This window comes from Hemisphaericaspora subhashii (assembly GCF_019202705.1).
Source record: "Hemisphaericaspora subhashii strain CBS 10753 chromosome Unknown scaffold81, whole genome shotgun sequence".
Classification (NCBI taxonomy): Eukaryota; Fungi; Ascomycota; class Pichiomycetes; order Serinales; family Debaryomycetaceae; genus Hemisphaericaspora; species Hemisphaericaspora subhashii.
This window is the reverse complement of record NW_026057217.1, coordinates 41,920-67,589: the sequence shown is the minus strand read 5'-3', so window position 1 is coordinate 67,589 and position 25,670 is coordinate 41,920. Positions and strand designations below refer to the sequence as shown.

Genomic DNA, 25,670 nt, shown 5'->3' with positions numbered 1-25,670 from the left:
TATGAAATCACGTGGTTTCCTTCGCAAAGATTATCATAAGCTTCCTAACCAGACATATCGTATAAGCATGGTAGGTGTCGTGCTAACCCAGACATAGCGGCCACAAAATTCACACTCGCGCTCAGAATGATGGGTACAATGTTGAGACGGTGAACTGCATCCATACCATCTGGATAGCAGCGTTTTCCTTTTGCCAAAATTTTAACCCAACTGTCAGGATCCAAATCATAAAGATTCGACTAACTCCCAGTGATGACATTATGTTGGAATACAAATTTCCAATATTGCATTCTTTAATGAATAAATTGTTGATGGAACTGCTGGGTCAAAGTCCAAAATATTCTTCGATGTTATCCATAGTATTAAGAAAATCTGCATGAGCTGTTTTGATTATTGGAAACCTTTCTGCGGCATCGGGAAAGTGGAAAACATCACCATAGACCGTTGGGTCTTCTGCTATTAGTTCATCTAAATCTTTAACAGTGAAGGGTTCGCTCAACAGTTTATCCTCCATATTAAATTTCTTGGAACGACTGTTGAAAAAATCCGCTGGTAAATCATCAAATAGCTGAGGGAGAATAGTAGAAGGGGGTGACCCGAAGAAGTCCCAATATTCATCATGTGAAAAATGACTCGGTTGTGCCGTATATGTTTTGCGAAATGAGCCAATTAAATCAAACCATGCTTCCAAATACACCTTCTCGGTGTTCGTAAAAATATCACTTTCATCAACCATGGTAGAAATATCCTTACCCTGATAATTAAGAGTCAAGCCAGTGAGGAACTTGTACCAAGGAATTGCAAGAATATAGTCCGTACAAGCTTGGTATGAGTCTGCCATCTTATTCACAGATTCCTGGAGCTTATACCTAAAGATGTTAAAATGCCAATCAGTATCATTCGTGAGGGTATGCCAAACATATTGAGCACGTCGACCCGAAAGCTGCTTGCCCAAATTGAGGAGGCCAAAATCCCCTTGCACATTTAGTTATGTTACAATATCCTCTCCAATGCCTTTGAAAAACAGCAGTTTGATTTTAGAAGTTAAGTATTTGACATCCGACTTAGTCATCGCCTGATGAAGATCTCTAAAATATAATTTTGAAAAAATATAGGTATTAAAACCGGCAGCACGTAAATGAATTGGTAACTCCATTAATTCCTGACTCCACAACCCAGCGATTAACAGACTAGTATACTCCTTCCACGTAAAAGATTTCATCTGAATTCCAAGATACTTCAAATCATCAGTATTTAAATCTTTGGGGTTTTATATTTTGTATGGAATGTGTGTAACTTCCGATGTGTCGCTTCATCTGAAAAATTATTTTGAACGTTGGTAGTTGATAGTTGCTTCATAGAATAGATGCTAATGAGTTGGTGATCCATAGATTCAATCAAAATCCCCAGCCAAAAGGGAGCCGGGTAGTGACGGTTTTGATCACGTGATCAGGCGAAAAAATTAAAACTCAAAAAATTCGAGCGCCGTGGCGCAGTGGAAGCGCGCAGGGCTCATAACCCTGATGTCCTCGGATCGAAACCGAGCGGCGCTATTGCTCAATTTTTTTTTTTGCAGCCATTCATTTACAGTTCAACTAATAAAACAAAGCTAAACATCGGTATCCTGACGGGTTTTATATACTCCACCGCGTCAATTTGGGTCATGGTACTGATCATTCCGATAAAGTTTGTGAGTTTTGTGGGCGTTCCCTTTTAGGACGCTGTTGGAATTCCCGTTTCCGTTTTTCAACGACATTCTAAATTTGACGTTAATTTCCGCACGAAACTTCGCAACTTCGCAATGCGGGTTTATCCCCTTATCAATTATATGCGCTTAATCGTTACCTTGATGTCGTTGCATAATGGTGTGATATAACCCCTGAGGTACTTAGCTAACCACGCGTATTTACCCGTTTGGAGTGCTTTGGTAAATACGTCAGCAGTGGATTACATCACAACTGGACGTGAGGTGGACCTTCCCACTTCAAAATTGGGTGACGTTTTATGTATCTGAAATCCCTTCCTTATATACCTACTGGTTTATGCTGCTTATATGAGGGTTTTCGAATCATCTGCTGATGCATTCTCTTGTTCCTCTATTTGTATATTTGTTTATTCTATTTCTGTATGTTATTATGTATAAGAACTAGAATAAACGAAATTATCAGAGAAACAAAAATTAAAGGAAGAATTATTGTAATAATTTCATTCATTGAATTTTAAAACAATCCTAAAAGTATATGACTATTTATGAGAAAAAACAATATAAGAGAAATTAAAGATTACTCTCTACTATCTAATTTGTATGGGTTTATTCGATTTGGTATCAAATTTACTTCTTCTTACCTTTTTTCTTGTTTGCCTTCTTTTTCTTCTTTTTTGGTTTGGTAGATTTTGAAGGTGTGGCGTTTGCAGATGCTGGTGCTGATCCATCTGATGGTGGTTGAGGAGTTGATTCTTCTTCTTCTACGTCTGCTTCTGCGTTTGCCTGAACTTCTGGCAGTTGTGTAGTTTCTTGAGTAGGGGTATCAGGGGTTATTGGTACCGTTGGTTCTGCTTGTGGCTGGATTGGTGTAGATACTTCCCGTTGTATTGGTTGGTCCTGGGGTTGGGAGGTTGGTTCTGGTTGTTGTTGTTGGGGTTGAGGTTGAGCTGACAGGGATTCGGTATATTTATGACTAGTCTTTCCTGTAGAAGAACTGGCTGGTGGGTTTTCTGAATCTGATTTCCTTTGTTTTGAATATTCAGTACTTTCATAATTTGCCGATCCATTCAGATCAACAGCCAATAAGGGAAGGCTTTCTTCAGAAATTTCATTTTGAATATGTTGTTCATATATTCTTTCTCTTAAATCCATAATTTCTTCTGGTTCATTAGTAACTTTTGTAGAACTACCTTCTTGTGGAACTTCTTTAACTTCATCTTCAATTTCATAATCAGGAATATCACCTTCTGGTTTTTCATTCAATTGTGCTGCATGCTTGGAGGAAGATCCTAATCTAACAATATCCTTTGATGATCTACCAAAGAAATCCAATTCTTCTTCGGGATATCTTGGAGGTAATTCTTCACCTTTATCTAAAACCTTGTCACCATCTTCAATTGCTTGATCATATTGAGGTAAAGCAGCTAATCCACGATCTCCACCAATTTTCTTATAATCACTAGTAGATACAAATCCATATTTTCTAACATTTGCTTCAATCCAAACAAATCCCAATTGTCCTAAATTAACTTGAAATTTTGCATTAGTCAGGAAACATCCAACTGCAGGATATAAATCGACAAAACAACCTTTCATGACATCTAAAATCTTTTTACCATTTCTGGTGATGAATATGGTACCAGTGGTAATAACATAACCAAACCCAACAATATCTGATTGTTGTAATGGAGGTAACACAAGGGCATTATATTCACTTTGTTCCCCCTGATGTTGTTGTAATGGGGTTGGGAATGGTTTATTGATTTTCAAATTACCAGTACTTTCATAACCAATTGAGAATTTATTATAACCAGGTAATCTAAATGAATTTGGATAAGGTTTTGTAACTAAACCAATTGAAAAATGAGCATTTGGATTATTATTATTATTAAATTCAAAAATTTTAGTTTCAAAATAAATTGTATCTGAATAAAGTCTATTTTTAACTGGTAAAGGATAATTTAAAATTGCAGTTACCGTTGAATAAGGAGTATTATTATTATGAAAATTTAATTCAGTTCTATCAGCAACAATATAACGAGGATTTAATAAATCTTCTTCCCAATCAAATTGAAAAGCATTAATTCCACAATCTTTAATTAATTTTTCATCTTCAGTTGTAAAAGTTTTCCCTCTAACTTTATGAAAATCAGGTGGATGATTTTTAGTAAATTCTTCCGCTTTTAAATATGCTGATTGTTCTTCTGGTGATAAATGAGTGAAATCGTAAGTTTCAGCAAGATGAGTTAAAGATTCTTCATCATTAAGGAATTCTCGTGGGACATCATTTGAACTAGAACCCATGAAATCAGATCCAATTAAAGTATAATCATTCCTTTCAGAATTGTTAAAAAACAATCGATATGCACAAAAGAATAATATGAAAAATACTCCTATTGAAAGGAAGACTAATAATAACAAAATATTGATTGGATCTGGTTGAGTCATTTTTGNCTATTGAAAGGAAGACTAATAATAACAAAATATTGATTGGATCTGGTTGAGTCATTTTTGCTTTTGTTTTTTTAGTATATCAAAATAAATAAATGCTTTTTGGCTTTGTTGGTTTTGATTTGATTTGATGACTAAAAAGGGGGCAGAAGGAGCAACGATATCAATAATAGATTCTGTATTAAAACGGAGCAGATCTTCAAATTAAATGTAATAATGAATGAGTAAACTGATATAGACACAAACACTCTTTCTCTTTCTTTCTTTCACACATTCACAATAAAAGCGCACTTTATTGGATCTTATGTATTAATATGAATTGATTTCTTAATTAAATGTCTTTTATAAAAATTAAGATATTAAAGAAAGACAAAAATTTAGAGACAAGAATTGAAAAGATCTTTTTGGTTGTTAAAAAAAAAAAATGTTTTAATTAATTTAATTTAAAAGGGGAATCCATTTTTTGTGAGTAGTTTTGCTGTTACACGACTGAACTGTCAAAAATAACAAACAAACCACAAATCAGAAAAATGAAAGGCGCAAACAAATAGAAAGTTGAAACTTCTTATTAATAGAACAATACGCATAGTTTACTCCTCTTTGAAATAATGAATTGGGGGACTCCCCCTCCTAATTGTGTGTGCTAGTATCGTATCATATTTTATTGTCAGATATAATTTGCAGCATCTTTAGATATAGGTATCAATTCCCCCATTCTCCGGAATGAAGAGAGATAGAGAGACAAAAAAAAAATATGACCCTCACACTTTTCTTTTTATTTTAATTAAACTTTTAAACTAAGAAATTTCAATTCAATCAATTTTCATATAAAACGCGTCTTGTTTTTCATTAAATTTTTAATAGAATAGGTTACAAAAATCAAAGAGATTTCAAAAATTAAAAAGAAAGGGGCGAGCTGGGAATTGAACCCAGGGCCTCTCGCATGCTTGTAGTTAATCAACTTGTTTCCAAGTCGTCGCCCAAAGCGAGAATCATACCACTAGACCACACGCCCGATTTTTTTTCAAATGTAAGAATCCGGCATCCTGCATCCAACTTGGATTCTTACGGATTGGTTACCCGCCCAGGGTCGATGCGCACGCATCGTGAGAAAAGATTTTTAAGAAAAGTAATTTATCTTGTACATAGTTTATAGATAGTTTAATCAATAATTATACTTGTTTTAGATTAGGTCATCATTGGACCCTAGCCTTCAAGTTGTATAGGATTATCATTGGACTCTTATACGTGGTAGCGCCGCGCTAAAACTTATTTGTTGATCCGAGATAGAACAGAAGTTGAAGATGGAAGAGTACGATCAGACCGACGAATTTCAGGACGCCCACGAAAACATTCAAACGCAACAACTGGACGAAGGTCCTTTAGCTACACTAAGGGGATTGAATCTCTTGCAGAAAAAGACAATTTTGAGAGACCTCTTATGGGAGATGGGGATTCCTATTGAAAGCCTCAAGTCATTTACGACCGATAGCTTTTTAAAATCAACCATACCAGGTTTAGCTACAACACCAATCAAAAGTGAGCTTGAGATGCCCCAACCTGCCGCCTACTCCGGAGATATGATGGAACCAGAAAGAACGCTGTTGGCTCAAGAGTGGAGTACATCAGTATTACTTTTTTTTAAGGCCACCCCAGTGGAAGAAGAAGAATTGAAGGTTACACTTGCTGTCAGTTGGTTGAGCGGTTCCGCTCGTATTTGGGCATTAAGATTACCAAACCTCCAGCTGATGACTTTAGAAAATTTCTTGAAGGAGTTCGAAAGGAACTTTATGGCAGCAGCAAACTACAATGCCTCCATATATGCCCTTAGAAGTTGTTTCCAAAGAAGAGGACAGTCAGTACACACCTATGCAAGTGAATTTCTTAGAAACTGTGCATCCCTTCATGAAAGCATTTCAGATAGATGTCGTGCCTCGTTCTTTATTTCCGGTTTACGAACCGAAACCAGATTATTCATGTTTGATCGCCCGGAAGAAAATTTATACCAGACGATCAACTCGGCAATTAATTACGATAACCAAAGGTACCGTTACAGCCAAGTTGATAAAGATGAGCGTAGTGGATATCAAATTCAGAAGAGTAGAAATAGACACAATGCTAAACAAAATTTCCTTACAGAAGCACTTCTGGTAGCTATAAATGAAATGAGAACCGTAGTGGAAACCGAAAGACCAAAAATTGACAAAACCTTGATTGCCCCTTGTTTGATTGAGAATGAACTATTAGAAGTACTTATCGATAGTGGAGCTCAAAGTGATTTCATAGATGTGAATATCGTACAAAAGTTAGAATTAGAAATAGTACCTGTTACAGGATTTGTCGCCAATACCGCAAAAAGAGGAGAAGCAGAATCACCCATCCGAGGATATGTTAAGTTAGACTTTGAATTATGTGGAATGAAGTTATCACGTTTATTATTCGTGGTTGAAGGTTTGAGAAGTGACATATATCTAGGTTATAACTTTGTGGCAGAGAACCAAGACTATATTGATTTTAAGAGAAGAACGATTAATGGGTGCATGATTGATTTATTACGTGAAGAACTTACAATTGCAAAGAGAAAGGCAGAAGAACCAATTAGAGAGAAAGAACCAATTAATGAGAAAGAACCAGTTAATGAGAAAGAACCAATTAATGAGAAAGAACCAATTAATGAGAAAGAACCAAGCGAGGAAGAACCAAGTGAGGAAGAACCAAATGAGGATGAACCAATTGAAGGTGAAGAACCAACTACTGAGGAAGAACCAATCGAAGAAGAAAAATCAAGTGAAGATGAAGAACCAACTGAAGATGAAGAACCAATTACTGACGAAGAACCAACTGAAGAAGACGAATCAAACAAAGAACTCACAGAGAGAACAGAAAAGAAGCAGTTCATGAACAAGAAGATGAAACGAGACAAAACCAAGAAATTGCAAGCAATGGAGAAATTGTTAGTGAATAGCGTGAGCATATCCAGAGCAGCGAAGAAACCAGAAGCAGAAACCGCGTTAATATTAGTTAGATTAGAAGAATTGAATGTGGAGACAACCGACTCAAAACAGATACCACAGTTCGTGCAGGATGAATTTGGCAGTGTTGTAGCTGACGAACTTCCTCCCGGGCTTCCACCGTCGAAAAACGTTCAACACACAATTACCTTAATTCCAGGAAATGCTCCACCCCATAAAGCTCCATATCGTTTGTCGTATGCCGAAAGAGCTGAGTTAGAAAAAGTTATTTTAGAATTATTAGAAAAAGGTTATATTGTTCCGTCTGCATCACCCTTTGGTGCTCCAGTACTTTTTGTTAAAAAGAAAGATGGTAGTAGACGTTTGTGTGTGGATTACAGAGCATTAAATGACATCACAATCAAGGCACGTTTTCCAATTCCACTTATAGAAGAACTCTTTGACTGCTTAGCTGGTGCCAAGATCTTTTCAACGTTAGATTTACATTCTGGATATTACCAGATACGTATTGCAGATGAAGATATACACAAAACTGCTTTTGTTACCAACCGTGGACAATTTGCTTGGCGTGTAATGCCATTTGGGTTAACTAACGCTCCAGCTACATTCCAGCAAATGATGAATAGAATATTTCAACCATACTTTGATAAATTCGTTGCTATTTACCTCGATGATATCATTATCTATTCGAAGAACAGAAAGGAACATGAAGAACACATCCGTTTGGTACTCAATACACTTAAAGAAAATGGGCTTGTAGCTAAGAAGAAGAAATGTCATTTTTTCCAGGAAAAGGTTAACTATCTTGGACACTATATCTCCGAAGAAGGAATCACCCCAGACCCAGCAAAAGTCTCAGCTATTAAAGAATGGCCACGAATTAAGACTATCAAGCATGCTCAATCATTTTTAGGGTTAGTTGGTTATTACAGACGTTTTATCCAAAACTTTTCGAAATATGCTGCTCCAATCCATGATTATATAGCTGGACGTGTCGGGTGGACAGAAGCCCAAGAATCTAATTTCCAATATTTGAAGAATAAGCTTACAGAAGAACCTATTTTAATTTTACCTGATCCGACGAAAACATTTGCATTATTCACAGATGCATCGAATCATAGTACGGGGGCAGTTTTACAACAAGTTGACGAAAAAGGGAAATGCCTCGGAGTTGTAGCTTATGAGAGTTATAAGATGAATGAACATGAATTAAAGTACACTGTCAGAGAAAAAGAGTGTCTTGGAGTGGTCAAAGCACTCAAGAAATGGCGCCATTACCTTTTGGGTCGTCGTTTCCTCCTTTATACAGATCACCAATCGCTCCAATCACTTAAATATACAAAAGACACGTATGGAAGAATCAGTAGGTGGATCGATTTAATTGACGAGTTTGATTACGATATCCAGTACATTAAAGGTGAGAAGAACGTCGTGGCTGACGCTCTTAGCAGAGTAGAGGTTAATGCCATGACAATTCAAGAACTAGATGAAACTTACCCCGACGAAATTAAGAAAGAATATAGAAAAGACGAACATTTTGCTACTATCTATGCCACTATGCTTGGCGAAATTGAACCGACACACGAAATCAAAGACCAACTTAAACATTATGTGCTAGTGAATGACTTGTTATATTTTGGATTATTACCAGCTGAACGCACAAGATTATGTATTCCGGCAGGGACTGTTCGTAACCAGTTAATGTTCCATGCCCATGACGCCGATGCTTGTGCTCATCAAGGTGCTTTAAAGATGCATGAATTTTTGAGTCGCTACTATTACTGGCCCCGAATGCTGAAGCAATGCAAACGTTATACCAATAAATGTACCGTGTGTCAACAATCTAAATCCTCGACAGTAAAGACAAGTGGAACCCTCCAATCATTGCCAGTTCCAGACCAGCGTTGGCTGCTGATTTCTATCGATTTCCTTACAGGATTCCAAACTACATCCACAGGGTTCAACATGATCATGGTCGTGGTCGATAGACTTACCAAACGTTCCCACTTTATACCAACGGTTAAAACTGTTACAGCTATCGATGTTGCTGAATTGTTAATGGCACATGTTATTAAATATCACGGTGTTCCCAAATCTATTGTTTCCGATCGAGATGTTCGTTTCAACAATGCTATTTGGACTGCTATCAATAAACGGTTTAATGTATCTTTACAGATGTCCACTTCCCATAATCCACAAACCGATGGTCAGACCGAGAGAACCAACAGAACTCTTACACAGTTGCTTCAGGCCTTATGCAAGGATCATGCTGATGACTGGGATAAATACCTTCCTGTAGCCGAATTTGCTTATAACAACTCCTACCACTCATCCATTGATTGTAGCCCATTCTATGCGGACCTTGGTCGTCACCCTCGTTACACAGGCATTATCGCACCCTTAGATATTACAGAAACGAATGATAGTGTTGTCCTTGGAGAAGACTTTGCAGATAAACAACAACAAGTCCTTAGAAAGATCCAAGAAGATATGTTTCATGCGCAACAACAGCAAGCAGCCATTGTAAACCGTCACCGTTCCACCACCAACTTTGAAGAAGGGGATCTCGTCTTGTTACACCGGGACGTTTATAGAGGGGGGGACGCGGGCCGAAAGTTCCACTACCGTTATGTCGGCCCATTTAAAGTAGTAAACAAAGTTAATGACAACAGTTATATGCTCCTGTTGCCCCAGAATTCCAGAATTCATAGAACGATCAATGTGCGTTATTTGAAGAAGTTTAACCCAAGAGTAAAAGATTATGTTGAAGTACCACCGATAGAGAGTAAAGATATTAGAGACAATATTTCGAAGGTTAGTAGTATTATTAGGATATACACCGATGGCACAGCTGAAGCTACATGGGAAGATTGCGATATCGAAGACACAATTAGAATTAAGTTAGGCTGGTTAGATGGAGATCCAAACAGAAAGAAGAAACTTCTTGCAGATTACAAAGCTACTTACGGGACTCAACCTACATTAGAAAATGATCCCGTCCCTGTATTACAGAATGACTCTCCACCGTCCTTTCCCCAGGAAATTCAAGACGTTATTCAATACAACCAAATAGTTCGTGGTCCAACTGCAGTACCAGGATTTAGAGGAAGATTTAAACCCAATTCAAACGTGAAGAGAGGAGGTTCTAGATAGGTGGGGGAGAGTGTAAGAATCCGGCATCCTGCATCCAACTTGGATTCTTACGGATTGGTTACCCGCCCAGGGTCGATGCGCACGCATCGTGAGAAAAGATTTTTAAGAAAAGTAATTTATCTTGTACATAGTTTATAGATAGTTTAATCAATAATTATACTTGTTTTAGATTAGGTCATCATTGGACCCTAGCCTTCAAGTTGTATAGGATTATCATTGGACTCTTATAGTTTGGGATTTCGGAAATTTTCCGAGTCACCTGATAACACGTGACTTTCACATGATATTTGTCAGGTGCCGCAATATGGATGAGAGAATAGGATTAAAGGCATTAAGATTCCATCATAAATCACTTTTGTGATAATATGACAGGTTTGATTTATTCTCGTTCCTGTGGCAGATTTCACGGAAGACAAGATTTCCCAAATGGTGATTTCCGAAACCAACATTGGGACCCAGCGAGAACAAATCTACTTGATGTGGTTAAGGTCAACCAGGGTTTCTAGATTTAATTGGCAATGGCAAATTGCCACAAGTTGGCATCATAGCAGGACAACCTCTCGAGACTTTCTTTAAATGCAGGAAATCATAAAAAACGAGTAACGTGTGGAGTCGAATGTCTTCATGATATTCCCTATTTCTTAACTTGTTGTGAGTATTTAATCACAACAAGTCAAAAAATAGGGATATTGCCTTTTGACCATCTTGCTAAATTCGGCTTGGCATTGGTCGTTTCACCAAATGATCCATTGTTTTTAATCATACTTTGGAACAAATTTCTGATGGAATTTTAGAAGTTTGAAGTTCTCTTTTTTGAAATAACCTAACTCCTTTCTTCTCCCGTAGTTCAGATAATTAGATGGGTGGTGCTTCATGTCAAATCCATGTACCCATAAGCCTTGGATCAGTTTGAATACACGTACCCGGCAGATAGAAAATATTCTCATATTAAGATTCAGCTTCAATAGATTTTTGACTGTTTGGCTTTCTTCTGAACAGAATTCAGATTAGATAGGAGAGTGGTCCTTTCGCGTGAGATATTTGTAGTGACCCTTGTAGAAAGAGGGCACCATAATATTTCAGTGGTCATGTTTGAATCTTCTCTAGTAACATCCAACCTGCTCGTGGCTGGTGAAAATTTGTTGTATTATAAGACATAGCCTAGGATATTTCCTTGGGTTCATGATATTGAGTCTCTTCAATGTTCATTTGAAGACCATAATTTGCCGACTTTGTTTATCGATTCTTTATACGAGTCAAAGCTAGCTGCAATAATTAGGATATAATCCATATACGTAAACACAAATTCTTTGATCAATCTCAAAATACAACTGGTGACAAACAGTTCTAAACGGTACCGACATCAAGTTGTGACTTCCAAATGAAAAATCGTTTCTTCTCCTCTATAAAGCTTTTAATCGCTTTCCCTTCAGAAAATGTAGCACAACTCATCGGTAATTGAAGTGCCGACTTTTAAATATTACATTGCCCGTTGGAACTGATAATTCATCAGCAGTATTTTCAGAGACATGACCTAAAGGGTATTCTTTTGCATATATGGATGATATTCTAATTTTCGCATCTGGCTTTGACTCACAATGACAAGCAAAGAACTCTAGGTCTCGTACAAAACAAATATTTTACAGGTATCCGGATGATTATAGTAGAATGCGTATTGAGGGAACGAGTTGGGTGATTGGACAAAGACTTCCTAGTAAAGGAAATTCCCTATGAATTTGACAAAGAGCCTCATTGGAACAATTGATAGTTCGGGGGAACGGGCCAGATCCAATCTCACATGGAAATACACAAATCTCAATCCTTACCTTTTTCACCTTAGACTTATTTTTTTAGTATTAAGTAGATGAGTGCCTCAAGCAATTATTACTAAATGGTTCCTTTGTCCTAGTTCTTACCTGGTTATATCTCGGGTACCCCGAAACTCAAAAGAAGAGTGGAGTGAGAGGGGTAAAATAAAATAAACAATTGGAGGAAAAAATTTTAATTTTTCCACTTCTTGAAATTTTCTTTCCTTTCTCCACATATCGAATAATTTTTGATTGTTTATAAAGACATTACCATTCGCTAGATTCTTAGGGGAGATATGTTTCTAACAGTACATATACACAATACACTACACTATGAAAAGAAATAATAATCAACTACATGAATATTCATTACAACATCCCTTATATAATGATCTACCTAGTGGGAATCAACAACAACCGCAACAAGCCAAACGACAACTTGTAGATAGCACTACTTCTGCGCCCATGTCACCTTCACCCTCACGTTCATCTTCTATATCTAATACATATCCACCAAGATATATTCCCAACGACCAAGCAGCTGTTATTCCCATACCGACATTACAACAATTAGAAGATATCAAAATTGATCTATTTGACAATAATTCACCATCCAAATTCACATTCATATTCTTCTTGGGTGTACAAGGTAAAGAACATATACCGTTTATACAATCCTTATTTCCAGAAAATATTTCAACTGCATTCATATCCGGTAATATATCACAGTGTACCAACGCACAGTGCATTTCATTGTCTCAATATTTTCACATAATGGATCCAATAGGTGGTGGGTTATATCCCTTGGATTATTTATATATAATAAGTGACAATAAAATCAATTGCAAGATTCCAATAATCATAAATCATCAAAATCGATTCTTGAGAAGTATTTCGACCAATAAAAATAAAAGTGGAATTTCAAGTCATCTAAATTTTGGAATTGAATTGAATGAATTACAAGTTTTCATAAATAATTATTTAGAATATCATTAAATAGACTTGCTCAGTTAGGATTAGTCCATACATGTATACTATACTATTGTAATAATGCCAATTTTTCTTGTTCTAAATCCTTATATTGATTCGTCTGTCTCTCAATTTCTTCCTTTACTTTATTTATATATACATCCAATCTCGCCAACTCATCGATCTCATCAGGTCTAATATATTCTTGATCTCTCTTATTAGGATTTGTCAACTTATAACTCAACAAATTCACTGGTTTTTGAGTCAAAATCTCAAATAAGCGTTCAGTAGGCTCATTAAATATCAACTCATCATACAATACAGAATGAACCTCCCCATTCTCACGAATAGGTACTAATGGATTATACGGATGTAATTTCAATGCATGGAAAATTTGAAAATTCTTTTCATTAATTCCTAAATCAGAATTGAAATGTAATTTAATAATAATCTCAAATTCACCCCATCCAGTCTCAGTGACTTGATATGGCGGTGTTTCTATAGAGCGGACCGGATTCTCATACGTTTCATGTAATTTAAATGTCACTTTCTTAAGTATTGGAGTAAGATCAATATCACCAATCACTGGTTTGAAGAATACTGTCCATATATGAGTATGATCAGGGGGAGTTGTTGGTTTTCGGGTTTCTGGAGTTAATTTATAAGCATGGTTTCCATATAGCACTGGAACTGAAATTGATATATGTTTGATTCTACGTGAACTCATCTTTCTTTGCTTTCGTTTATCTTCTTCCTTCGTTTGTTTACCTTTGCTTGGGGATGGTTGTCAAAATTAGAGAACGAAAATTTTAAACCTGAGAGCAAAATGCAGAAAAGGTCGTGTATCTTTGTACAAATTATTAATTGTTTCTTACGATAACATACTACAGAATGACTATTACCTATTTAGGTACTAAAGGTTTCCAATCAGACATACTCTTCATCGTGCTAGTTCTGGGTGGAGGCGGAACAGGAGCAGCAACAGAACGAGCAGGTTCAGAGCTAACGGATTTCATATCTTCTTTATCATCATCTTCCTCACTCTTCGATTCTTTCAGCTTAATTGAAGTCAATGACTTGGGTTTGGTAGGAACCAATGGTTTAAACACCTTTGGAGACAGCAGTGCTGATAACGACGAAGCCGACTCTCTTCTTTGTATGCTTCCCGCAGATACTGGCAACACTGGAGAAATTTTAGGCAGCAATCCATTCGCACTTGGACCTGAAGAATTTGATTTCATAGGAACGAGTGGTGCTGACGAAAACCCAATTGGTGGACTATGTAATGGTTGCGCTGATGATGGTGCAGTTACAGGTGCGGGCGAAGGAGAAGAGACTTTCCGTGATGCTGGTGGTAGTGGCCTTTCCGGTACTTGTAGTTGCGAATATGAACTTGGAGGTGGTGGAAGTTTTCTTGCTGGTGATGATGGTTGTTGTTGTTTATTGATAGGAACCAATACCTTTCTACTCAATGGAGGTGGTGGGACTCTTTTAGGTGCTGACCCAACAGTAGGCCTGCTTGGAAGTTTTGGAGGCGGGTTGGTTGGATCATAATCGTCTAATAAATTCAAATCACTCATTGTATCTATAGCAAAATTCTCTTCTGGTGCTGGTGGGAAACTACTGGCTCTGGATGATGCAGCACTGGTTATCGAGGAGACATCATCGTTCAAACTAAGTAAATCATATGTACTTCCATGCTGTTGTTTATAAAGGTCATATAAAGATTTCCTGATAGTAGACTTCTTAGTACGATCAATAAATTTAACTAAACATTCAAAGGTTGAATATACCGGTTTATGATCACTAACCATCACATCCATAACCGAATTATAATTCAATTGTTTAATCCCATTCTTATTTCGCTTCTTGAATGGCTCAACATACAAAATTCTATCGGTCCACGATGGAACTCTTTGTTTCTCACTACTATCATATTCATTAGTCCCCGTATCGAATTTATACGTTGGCAAGAAACCCACTTCTCCTTCTTTAAAAACCCCAAACGCACCAACAGCATCATTCTTTCTCATTTCCCTAACCAACTGATCCAGATTCTCATACAACTCCCTCAACCCTTCCCTTCCCTGCTGTTCAATCATCGACCGACAAACCCCATTCTCAATTTCAATACGATAATTCAAATCTCCAAACCATACCACATAATCATGATCAAAAATCTGCATATTTCTCAGAAATTTCAAACCAGAAACCACACTCATATAATCATTATATCGTTCCAATGTCGCACTCACTCCAGCAGCTAAATGACTGGTTATTAATACAAATGAACTATTTCCATAATTGAACCTAACGGCACATGCACCTTTATTAGCAGTCATACCTCCCATACCTGTCTTTTTTGATGATCCCGTGATTTGGGAAATTGAATTTATATGGGATTTCTTGATATATAAGAACAATGCCATTGAAGTCATAGATTCTGTCCTAAGGAGGAGATATTGATCAGATTCTGAATTGTTGTTGTTATTAAGGTGTTGAGTTAAACAAGCAGCCCATTTTTGGGCTTGGGAGGATGCATCTGCAGTTAAGATTGATCCTGGGTTAAGGTCTATAAGTTCCTGAAGTCCAATAGCAATTATATCCGGCTTGAGTTGTCCATTCTCTTGGGGGAATAACCATAGGGATAAGTCTATAGATTCGGAAGGTTCCATTGCGTGAACATTGAATGTTGTGGTAAAAACGGTGACTTTGTCATGTTTGGTGAATTTCTCGGCCTCTTGGATCAATTTCTCTGTGATATATTCATTCACGGGATCATAGATTCTTACTTTAAGTATCTTGGAGTCAACACCTAATAACATATCTATTGTGGATTGTTTTTTCGAATCAACAAATGTGTTTTGATACATTCTTGAAACCGATTTAGTCACGTCGGATAATGCTCCTGCTATATTCATTTTCCCAGAACGAGAAAATGATGATTTAAGTGCATTAGTACCAGTATATATCTGAGAAATAGCATCCCCATTATCAGCCCACAATGAATTATGCTTATTCAAGATCGATTCAATATTCATAGCAGACCTCTGATGATTTCCAAAACTTGGTGATTGATTATTGAGAATGTTTTCCAAGATATATCTTGATAACACTTGTTCAATCAAATTTGTCCTATCAAGACAATCTAAACAATTAACCCGAAAGATCCCATCTTGGCGAGTCACAACTTCACTTTCAGAAATATCATAACTAAACCAACCAAATTGTTGTAATGAATCATGTAATTTGGGTATGATTTTAGTAGCATTAGCAAACCCACCTACGGAAGCTTTTGTTTCTTGATGGAAATCAAACAGAGTATATTCCAATTCTTCTTTCCAATCACAGGAAGAATATAACTGCTGATATCTTCTAGATAAAGCAACTTCAGAACTCTTTGTACCTGACAATAAATCAACAATATGACATACTCCATAATGTTCACAAATTTGTTTGAAATGCAAATTAAAAATTGGTTGCGTTGCCTCATATGATCTAGTTAATGTGATTTTCGGATTGATCAACTTAGAATCTTGTTCCCAGAATGTAGGAACTGATCCTCTAATTTGTACATATGTAAATATGGCATTATTTGAAGGTGTATAATATATGAATTCAGTTTCGACATAATTTGCAACACTACCGTTATCATCTATCCCACGAGTATTATATCTTGTCCCAGCTCTCTTCCAAGATTGTTTAGATATAAGAGTGATACAATCACCAGCATTATGTTGTAATGAAACCGTTTTGGCAAACCCACGAATGACGGTGGTTAAGAAACGATTTTGATCAAGGGTTTTTTGAGTATTTGTATCTAGATTAGAACGATATTTGATCATTTCATCCATAATGAAGGAGTTCCACATGTATGAAGGTTCATAATGGTCGATAGTAGTTGTAGTGGTTGCTGATGTTGTATTACCTGAATGAACTCCACGATTTTGAAGGGTAGAAGTTAAATCGAAATCATTTGAATAATAAAATGAACCATTTGATAAAAGTTTCTGTAATTCAAAGCAAGGATGTGGTACTCTTGGGAAACCACCATAACTATCTTCTGTACCAGTTTCACTATCAGTATCAGAAATTGGAAATCCTGAACTATCTAAAGTAACAAAATCCCAATCATTATTATCCAATGAAATAAACTCAACTGAAAAGATACGATCAATCGATTCATTCCTAATTGGATTTGCAACATTAAGAATTGCACCTGTTATTACAGCTAGATAGTTAATGTTATCAATATTTATAATACCTAATGATCCGTATACTTGTTTCCTTATCAATGATTTATAACCTTGCTTGGCAGTTATGTGAGTGTTTGGTACTAATTCAAGATGAACAAGTGGTTTCTTTGGGTCATTATTATTAGGGATTGTTCTGAATGTAAGACTATGAGTTTCTGAGTAGAGAACCAAAGTCCTTGGATTGTCTTTATATAGTAATCTCATCTCTCCACTTGAGTAGATCCAATTCGTTAAAGCCTTTTCAAATGGAAGAAGAAGAAATTGAAATTAAAAATACGTCAGTTGAAAAGTAAAAGTTTCGTTGAACCAAATTTATTTTTTCTGGTGGTTGCGTTTCCATATGTCTATTTCCTGTATTGTCTTATGACTTCATAGTGAGGCAGAAGACTAACACTTACCAGGTGGACTTCCTAGCAGCAAGCTAAAGTAGAAAGCCCAGTAGCGATATGTTCAATCATCCAGTGTATGACAAGTTAAAGGGATATAGATTCATTCTTGGATCAACGTCTCTTAGAAGGCGAGAGATCCTTAGGAACAATTTAAATATTAAACAATTTGAAATTCTCTCTCTGAATTTCCCAGAAGATTTACCAACTGATAATAAAACCCATATAGATTATGTTAAGCAAACAAGTCTAGAGAAAGCAAAAGCGATTCTTAATGACAACAACTTTGCAGCTACCAATGAACAAGTACTTATCTTAACATGCGATACAATTATCAGTTGTCATGAACAAATATTTGAGAAACCAATGACAAAAACCAAACAAAGAGAATATTTCAATTATTTCAAACAATATCCTCAAGTGAAAGTAATATCTGCTATAACATTGATTAAAATAGACAGTCAGAATGATATAAAAATATATTCTAATCATTGTATAACTGAACTTTCATTCAAACAAAACAATGAAGATATTATAAATGCTTATATTGAGAGCGAAGAAGGATTACAAGTGGCCGGTGGTTTCAAATATCAAGAATTGGGTTGTCTCTTGTTTGATAATATGATTGGTGATTATCTTAATGTAGTGGGAATATCAGCTGTAAAGACATTTGAATTGCTAGTAGATGCTTTATTGTGATGGGAGTGTATATAAAGAATGTTTGCCCAGTGCTACCATATTTACTGATATTCCATCTCATCTCATTCTTCACTCACATCAAAAAAAATTTCAATTTTACTATTTAGGAATATTTAGTGACCATCTCTACATAGAATTTATATATACATACACATACATAGACATAATGGCTAAGAAAGGATCAAGTAAGACCAAAGAAGTCACTAAAAAGGCTCCAGCTCCAAAGAAGGCTGCCGAAAAGTCAGTAGAAGAAATTGAAGCTGATTTACAATTACCCTCCTCATCGGAAGAAGAAGACAGCGAAGAAGTAGAAGCAGAAGAAGAACCATTATCTGAAGAAAGCGGAGATGAAGACATTCAAGGATTATCCAGTGATGATGATGATGATGAAGTAGACGAACAAATTGAAGAACAAGCTGAAAAACCTTCTAAACAAACCTCAGGTCATTCAGTTATCAAGACCATTTCATCTGAGCAAACCTCAAAATCCAAATCATCCAAATCTAAAGCCAAAACAGGTGTTATATATATCGGTAGATTACCCCAAGGATTCCAAGAAAAAGAATTAAATGAATATTTCAAGCAATTTGGAAATATAACCAATATCAAATTATCAAGAAATAAGAAGACTGGGAATTCAAAACATTATGGATTTATTCAATTTGATGATTATGAAACTGCTAAAGTTGCCAGTGAAGCTATGAATAATTATTTATTATTTGGTCATTTATTAAAATGTGAAGTTGTTGAAAATCCTGCTGAAAATTTATTTGAAGGTTCTAATAAAAAATTCAAAGTCATTCCTTGGAAAACTATCAGCAAACATAAACATGATAAGCCAAAGTCTAAGAAACAATGGGAGGTTCTAATTAAGAAACATGAACAACAAAAGCAAAAGAAACAACAAGAATTGAAATCAAAGGGTATTGATTTTAGTTTGTAAGGAAATGTACAATATTCGTGAAGAGGGTGCTCTTTCTCTATAGATTATATATTTCTCAATAAGGTTTAATTAATGTATATTAGAATCAACTTCATTACGATATAGACATCATCAAGATGGTGGCATCGGTCATGTCGGTGTATTCCTCGTAGACTTCCTAATTAGGAAACATCTAGAAACCAAGTCTTCTAAGAATCAACTATCCTCAATCGAAAAAATATCGTTTATCTTTCCTTTTTATTGATCGGATGTTATGTAAAATCAAGTTAAATCCGCCCTTATATTACTACAAGAAGTATTTCAATCACATGAGATAGACGGACATAGCGATACTGCTGCTATTATTATGGACTTCATAGTCATGTGACATTGGTTTATTGTAAGGAAAAAGTAACAAGAGATATAAATCTGCCACCATTTCGTATAGACCTGCATATTGCAATCGTAAAAAAACCCAAAAAAAAATTTCTTTTGGCTTTCTTTTTTTTTTTTTTAATTGTTGTATTTTTTTATTTAAGAACCGTTGAGAAATTCATATCAGATTCCCTCTGTATCACTTCTTTTTCTTTAGCTTTTGGTATTACTTATATATAGATACACATATAATACAAACATGTCTGAAACCACAGAAACTAAAACAGCTGTCTACGATTACGAAGAAGTAGCTAAGCATAATACTCATGATGATTTATGGGTTATATTAAATGGAAAAGTATACGATATCACTCAATACATAGACGAACATCCAGGTGGTGAAGAAGTCATATTAGATTTAGCAGGTCAAGATTGTACTGAGGCTTTCGATGATATTGGACATTCTGATGAAGCTACTGAAATCTTAAAGAAATTATATCTTGGTGATGTGAAAGGAGCTGTAGTTAAGGAAGTTAAACAAACTAGTAGATCTGCTGGTGGTGATAAACAAGATGGTACTATCAACTTCCCATTATTGGCTTTGGTTATTTTATTACTAGCTGTTGGTTTCTACTACTTCAACCAATAATTCAATATGTGGGGGGAATAATAATAAACTTCATAAATGTATAATATCTTAGAGAAATATGTTCAATTTAATTCTATGACAGATTTAAAACAGAAAAAATTAAGTTTGTTTTAATTGAAATTCTTTTATTGATCACTCATTTGAGCTTGTAGAGTCGATGTAGAATCTTCCTATATGATATCAATCTCTTTATCTCTAACCGTAATCAAATATTGCGCAAATCTCATTGGATCACAGACAGTTGTACTCAGCCTAGGCACCCAGAAAAAAAAACTATGACAATGACAACACTCACATGCGCCTAAACAAGTAAAACCCGAAACCAAGCATAAGAATTTTCACTATTGTTTCTATTATCATAAAGATCTCCTTCACCTGTTATCTACATATAATACCATCAAACTACCAAAGGGGATGTTCGCCGTACTCGTCTCTCCTCGTCAATTCTCAATTGTTTTGGTTACGACAGTAAATCGTACGATTTGGTCAAAATCTTGAAAATTTTGGATGTTATTTCAGGTGAAATGTAACATACTTGGGATTTCCATCTTTGAACTCGTTACAAGCTTGTACAAGGAAGTCATATACCTCCATTTACTTAACTTATGCAACTAGTTAGTTCTAATTACATCTTCTGTCTTTCAAACTCAATCAAAGCGTTGTTCATTGTTTTCTACGAGCAAGATCCGTAGCTGGGAACGGCGCTGTAGATACCATCGAGAGGCAGAATCAATTCTCCATTAAAACTGGTTCGTCAAGTCAATCCCGATATTATCTAAGATCCATGTCTGACGGGAATTATCCTCATATAAAATATTTATATTTCCATTATAGAAATATACTAAACTTTTCCTGTAATCACTATTTTTGCAGCCTTTTTTTTACAACCAATATTTTTTACAACCACCAACTCTTCTTTCTTTTGAAGGCGATTCACAACTAGGTTAGTCTATACTATACTTATACTTGTCATCATTAGTTGATATAGAATGGAGTGATATGACATAGGTACGTAGATGGCATGCTTTAGCTATCGACTCCGACAATCGAACACACCCAGACGAGTATAGGGTTGCCAAATCCATAGAGCTTAGCTGTAGTTCGTGTGACATGACAGGGTCCATGGTATCATTTACCTTCCCCTAGTGTCATTACTCTCAGCAAAGTTTGCTTAAACGAGACGATGGTATTCAAATCATTACACAAAAGAATTAACGGCCAAATAATGATGCCAGAAGTTTCAGGCACAACAGTTCGAGCCCCTGCAGTATGTTTCGGACTTTTAGGGTGGTTCCGTGCTGAATTTCGGGTATGTCCAGCCAAGTTAATATGATAGGTGCTAAATTTCCTCAACCAAGTGGGTCCGTAACCTGGGTAATTTTCCATAATTCCGTTATTTTCCCGTGCTACTGGTAGGTCGAGTTAGGTCAGCCGGTCCTAAAATTGCAACGGTTGGTGTCATTAATTAGGCTCTGCTAACGATTTATTCATACGATTCATTGTATGAGGGTTCTTCCCTCACCCGAATATAATTCATTTTCAGAGGGTTTATCCCTCATCCCTGATATCCACTGGGGGGGGATCCTGTGCAGGATTTCCCCCTTATGAAATTTATTTCATCGGCTTATAGGAGGTGTGTATATAACCTTTTTTGTACATGTAAGTAGCGAGTAAAATGCCTATTATGTAAAAAAAGCCACACGGAATTTTAGATGAATTCTTGATCAAACAAAAACACCATAGACCATTTCAGATTGAATGAAAAGTAAATGATAAGCAAGTAGTGGTAAACCATGCGTAGAAGTCTCTCTTGAAAGTTATAGGGTTTCGTTTTTTTGCGTTTTTTCTAACAAAACGCGATTTTTGGTGATTTTATGACCATTAAATTCACATCCTTGCTTGCACCATTTAATTTTAGGACTACTAAGGAAGGTATCGACTTTTTATGGGATCATTATAAGTATCAATACTGTTCAAATCCTTCAATACGGCGGTGTTGTGTCAAAACTCGTAATTAAGACTCTAATTTGAGCCATTTTTTTAGCACTTTTCACGAAAAAAATTGCAAAACAGTCCAATCTTTTTAGTAACAATGCAAAAATTTGAAAATTTTCAACTTTGAAAGAAACTGTTCAACGCAAAACAGTTAAATATAGACGTATAAAGGTATGGAGGTGACAGCCTCCTCAAAACTGAATTAGGTGACAGTATAGTCGAATCCATAAATTATAGGGGTTGAAAAATAAAAATTTCTATCATGTAAGCACTTTGGGGGCTTTTTTTTGGTTGCACTTCCCGGTGGCTGACGTTATTATCAGAAAATAAAATAAAACATGTTTATGAAATTATAATCATTTTAAAATAGTTCATTTGTCAAGGGGGATGCTTAAATAATAAATTATTTTAAGGTATCGATGACGTTTAATTGAAAAACATTTTATTGTTTTAACTCATCTAATACCATTGATGACATCTCACTGATACTCCCCCTACAAAGCTGCAAAAGATCCTCTTCTACTTTTGGTTTTAAAGGTCTTCTCTTTCTTCTCTGAAATTTCTAGTCCTAAGGATCTTCTCTTTCTTGTCAGAAATTTCTAGTTTACTATGCTTAGAACATTCCGGTTTAAGACTCCAGCCTTACGGTTGAGTGTATTAACCAATCTAATTTTATTAGTTATTATCTTTCTGACAATTATCCACCAGGGAAATATTTACAATCAATCTCTTCGGAAGGCAACTCCTTCAGTTCCACAACTTCAAAATTCAGTCATTATTTACCCATATGGTTTAGATCACAATGATGACAAATTAAAGAAGTTTGCAGCCAACAACAAAACCACGGTTCAATACCACAAACTGTACTCCAACCCGTTAACTCCTGAAATTATGAACCAAACGTACATTTCACACAACTTGACACTCTATAATTCACTAAGTCCTGCTAATAAGTTTTGCGAGGAAATAGAAGACAATGCTCAATTTCAAATTTCACAATATCAACGATTGCTGGATGATTTCGTTGAAATTATTAAGGTATTGATTGACCAATTGGAAAATGATGAGCCCTTTAGGGGGTTGTGGGGTTTCTTCCAGGGTACGCTAGATAATTATACCGATGAAGAATCTTTGCGGAAACAATTCTACAAGTTTGCTGGAACTTCAGTTTGGTTGGAAGAATATGGTGTACATTTAATGGTCAGTAGAGTATCATTTTCATATACAGGAATCAAATGGGACCCACAAATTTCCTTATTGTATGTACAAGTCTACGATAAGAATTGGACAGAGTTACATGACGTTGATTTGATTATTCCTATTAAAAACCCTAGTAATTTACAAAGAGAGTACAAAAAGTTCACTTTCCCTAGATTCATGCCAATTCCATTCTATTACAATTCCAACTTAAAGACAAAAAGATGGCATGGGCCTGAAGACGCAAGATTATTCTTAATGAAAAATGAATATAATGAGACAGAGCCAGCTTTGCTCTTTAATGCTTATCATAGAAAACCCGTGAAGAGTTCCATTTCCGGTGATGACAAATCTGCCAACACAAAATTTGAAATGTATAGGTCCATGTTCATTGGTTACTTATTCCAATTTCAGCTTGGGAAAACGAATACAGATGGGACAATAGACGAAAGATTTGATCACATACAATATAATAAGGTGGTAGAATTAAGAATCAAATCAAGGGAAAGAAGAAAAATCGAAAAGAATTGGACTCCAATTATCGATCCAAGAGATACCGAAAACATAAATTTGATATATGAATGTGAAAATCTAACGATTCTTAAATGTCCATTGAAGACTGTTTACAAGGGGGAAATCATCTGCGACATCAGCTTTAACCAGCTGAGGTTGTTTGGGAAAATAGGTAAAATTAGAGGAGGAACAGAGCTTATCCCAATAATAAACCAAAATGACACCAGGAAACAATCTTGGATTGGATTCTTGCGATCTCATATAAAGTCTTGCGGGTGCGGGAATTCAATGTACAGGCCAAACATCATTGTATTAACCAGAATCCTAGACTCATACAAAATCACTCATTTATCAAGTTCCGTTTCCTTTGATATACCTGTCACTGGTTCGAAAAATTCAAGTATTGTATGTGATAAAAAGGGTCCGAATGCTTTAATGCCAAATGGAATTTCAATGTGGGAAATCGATCCAAAAACAGGTGTTGATTATTTAACATTATCTCTATCCGTTGCTGACGAGAATAATAATGTGTTGCATATAACAGGGATCAATTCTCTTTTAGATGACATCCAACGTAAATCAGAGGGTACTGAATACTTTGAAGATGAAGAGACACATCAAAGCATGTTGCGATGCGTATTGAAAAGAAGTAAGGAGTTTTGTAAACTGTACGGGGATGAGCAAATACAGTTGGGGCATAGCAATATGGTGCACATTTGAGCTGAGTGATAAGAAGGATATAAATTGAATTCTATAGAATAGCTATGATTAAACTAAATATCTCAAATACACAGGCACATGAGAATGCCTGGGGATCGTTTTGGCACTGAATTCTCGTAATTACTTATCAATACTACTTTGCTCGAAATACTGGCCAAAGACGAAAAGCTCTTCAATGAAAGCGCCTCAAAGTTAGAACTCTAAGTTCCTTTACCAATATCTAATTCAATAGATAAAATCCATATATTTTTCTATCTCTAGCATAATAGAAACATACCGTGTAAAAACTGTAAAATTAATTTTGGGTTGCTGTAGACCAGTCATGAATATGAATGGTTGGATCATATTTGTAGATTATACCTTGCTTCGGATATGTTCGATAGATTGGCTTACAGTTTGTTGGTATTTGGCTCGCCACTTAGAGAATGATGAGCGCTTTCGCGGGTTGCGGGATTTCTTCCAGGGTAAACTAGCTAGTTATATCGATGAAGATTTTTTACAGAAATATTTCTTCAAGTTTGCTGGTACGTCAGTTTGGTTGCAGGAATATGGTGTACATTTAATGGTCAGTAGAGTATTATTTTCTTATACAGGAATCAAATGGAATCCACAAATTTCCTCATTGTACGCACAAGGCTACGATAAGAACTGGGACGAGTTACATGACATCGATTTGATTAGTCCGATTAAAAACCCCAGTAATCTACTAAGAGAATACATACTGGAACTTACATAGCTGTAGTTTGTGAGATACGACAAGGCTTATGGTACAATTTACTGACATTACTCTCAGCAAAGTTTGCTTAAACGAGACGATGGGTATTCAAATCATTACACAAAAGAATTAACGACCAAATAATGATGCCAGAAGTTTCAGGCACAACACTGCATCATTAGAAC

The 25,670-nt window shown here is 35.9% G+C and overlaps 9 protein-coding genes across 9 annotated transcripts; 6 read left to right on the top strand and 3 right to left on the bottom strand. All coding sequences in view use genetic code 12, as the record gives it.

Moving 5' to 3' along the window:
* Positions 1-325: 325 nt before the first annotated feature.
* On the bottom strand, positions 326-841 carry J8A68_001451 (uncharacterized protein; the record flags this gene model as incomplete). The annotated part of the gene is made up of 1 exon (XM_049405105.1): positions 326-841. One exon carries the CDS (start codon positions 839-841, stop codon positions 326-328), a length of 516 nt encoding a protein of 171 aa, XP_049265275.1.
* A 1,491-nt stretch (positions 842-2,332) lies between these two features.
* Positions 2,333-4,153, bottom strand: J8A68_001450 (uncharacterized protein; the record flags this gene model as incomplete). Its single annotated transcript, XM_049405104.1, has 1 exon — positions 2,333-4,153. The coding sequence occupies one exon, from the start codon at positions 4,151-4,153 to the stop codon at positions 2,333-2,335; it is 1,821 nt and encodes a 606-aa protein (XP_049265274.1).
* Positions 4,154-5,460: 1,307 nt separating this feature from the next.
* Positions 5,461-10,281, top strand: J8A68_001449 (uncharacterized protein; the record flags this gene model as incomplete). Its single annotated transcript, XM_049405103.1, has 1 exon — positions 5,461-10,281. The coding sequence occupies one exon, from the start codon at positions 5,461-5,463 to the stop codon at positions 10,279-10,281; it is 4,821 nt and encodes a 1,606-aa protein (XP_049265273.1).
* A 2,141-nt stretch (positions 10,282-12,422) lies between these two features.
* J8A68_001448 (uncharacterized protein) lies at positions 12,423-13,085 on the top strand (the record flags this gene model as incomplete). The annotated part of the gene is made up of 1 exon (XM_049405102.1): positions 12,423-13,085. The coding sequence occupies one exon, from the start codon at positions 12,423-12,425 to the stop codon at positions 13,083-13,085; it is 663 nt and encodes a 220-aa protein (XP_049265272.1).
* Positions 13,086-13,128: 43 nt separating this feature from the next.
* On the bottom strand, positions 13,129-17,518 carry J8A68_001447 (phosphatidylinositol-3-/phosphoinositide 5-phosphatase; the record flags this gene model as incomplete). Its single annotated transcript, XM_049405101.1, has 2 exons — positions 13,129-13,826; positions 13,996-17,518. The coding sequence occupies 2 exons, from the start codon at positions 17,516-17,518 to the stop codon at positions 13,129-13,131; spliced, it is 4,221 nt and encodes a 1,406-aa protein (XP_049265271.1).
* Positions 17,519-17,760: 242 nt separating this feature from the next.
* On the top strand, positions 17,761-18,399 carry J8A68_001446 (nucleotide diphosphatase; the record flags this gene model as incomplete). The annotated part of the gene is made up of 2 exons (XM_049405099.1): positions 17,761-17,777; positions 17,847-18,399. 2 exons carry the CDS (start codon positions 17,761-17,763, stop codon positions 18,397-18,399), a joined length of 570 nt encoding a protein of 189 aa, XP_049265270.1.
* Positions 18,400-18,565: 166 nt separating this feature from the next.
* On the top strand, positions 18,566-19,342 carry NOP15 (rRNA-binding ribosome biosynthesis protein; the record flags this gene model as incomplete). The annotated part of the gene is made up of 1 exon (XM_049405098.1): positions 18,566-19,342. The coding sequence occupies one exon, from the start codon at positions 18,566-18,568 to the stop codon at positions 19,340-19,342; it is 777 nt and encodes a 258-aa protein (XP_049265269.1).
* A 613-nt stretch (positions 19,343-19,955) lies between these two features.
* CYB5 (Cyb5p) lies at positions 19,956-20,345 on the top strand (the record flags this gene model as incomplete). The annotated part of the gene is made up of 1 exon (XM_049405097.1): positions 19,956-20,345. One exon carries the CDS (start codon positions 19,956-19,958, stop codon positions 20,343-20,345), a length of 390 nt encoding a protein of 129 aa, XP_049265268.1.
* Positions 20,346-22,949: 2,604 nt separating this feature from the next.
* Positions 22,950-25,506, top strand: J8A68_001443 (beta-mannosyltransferase; the record flags this gene model as incomplete). The annotated part of the gene is made up of 3 exons (XM_049405096.1): positions 22,950-22,992; positions 23,113-24,686; positions 25,234-25,506. 3 exons carry the CDS (start codon positions 22,950-22,952, stop codon positions 25,504-25,506), a joined length of 1,890 nt encoding a protein of 629 aa, XP_049265267.1.
* Positions 25,507-25,670: the final 164 nt, after the last annotated feature.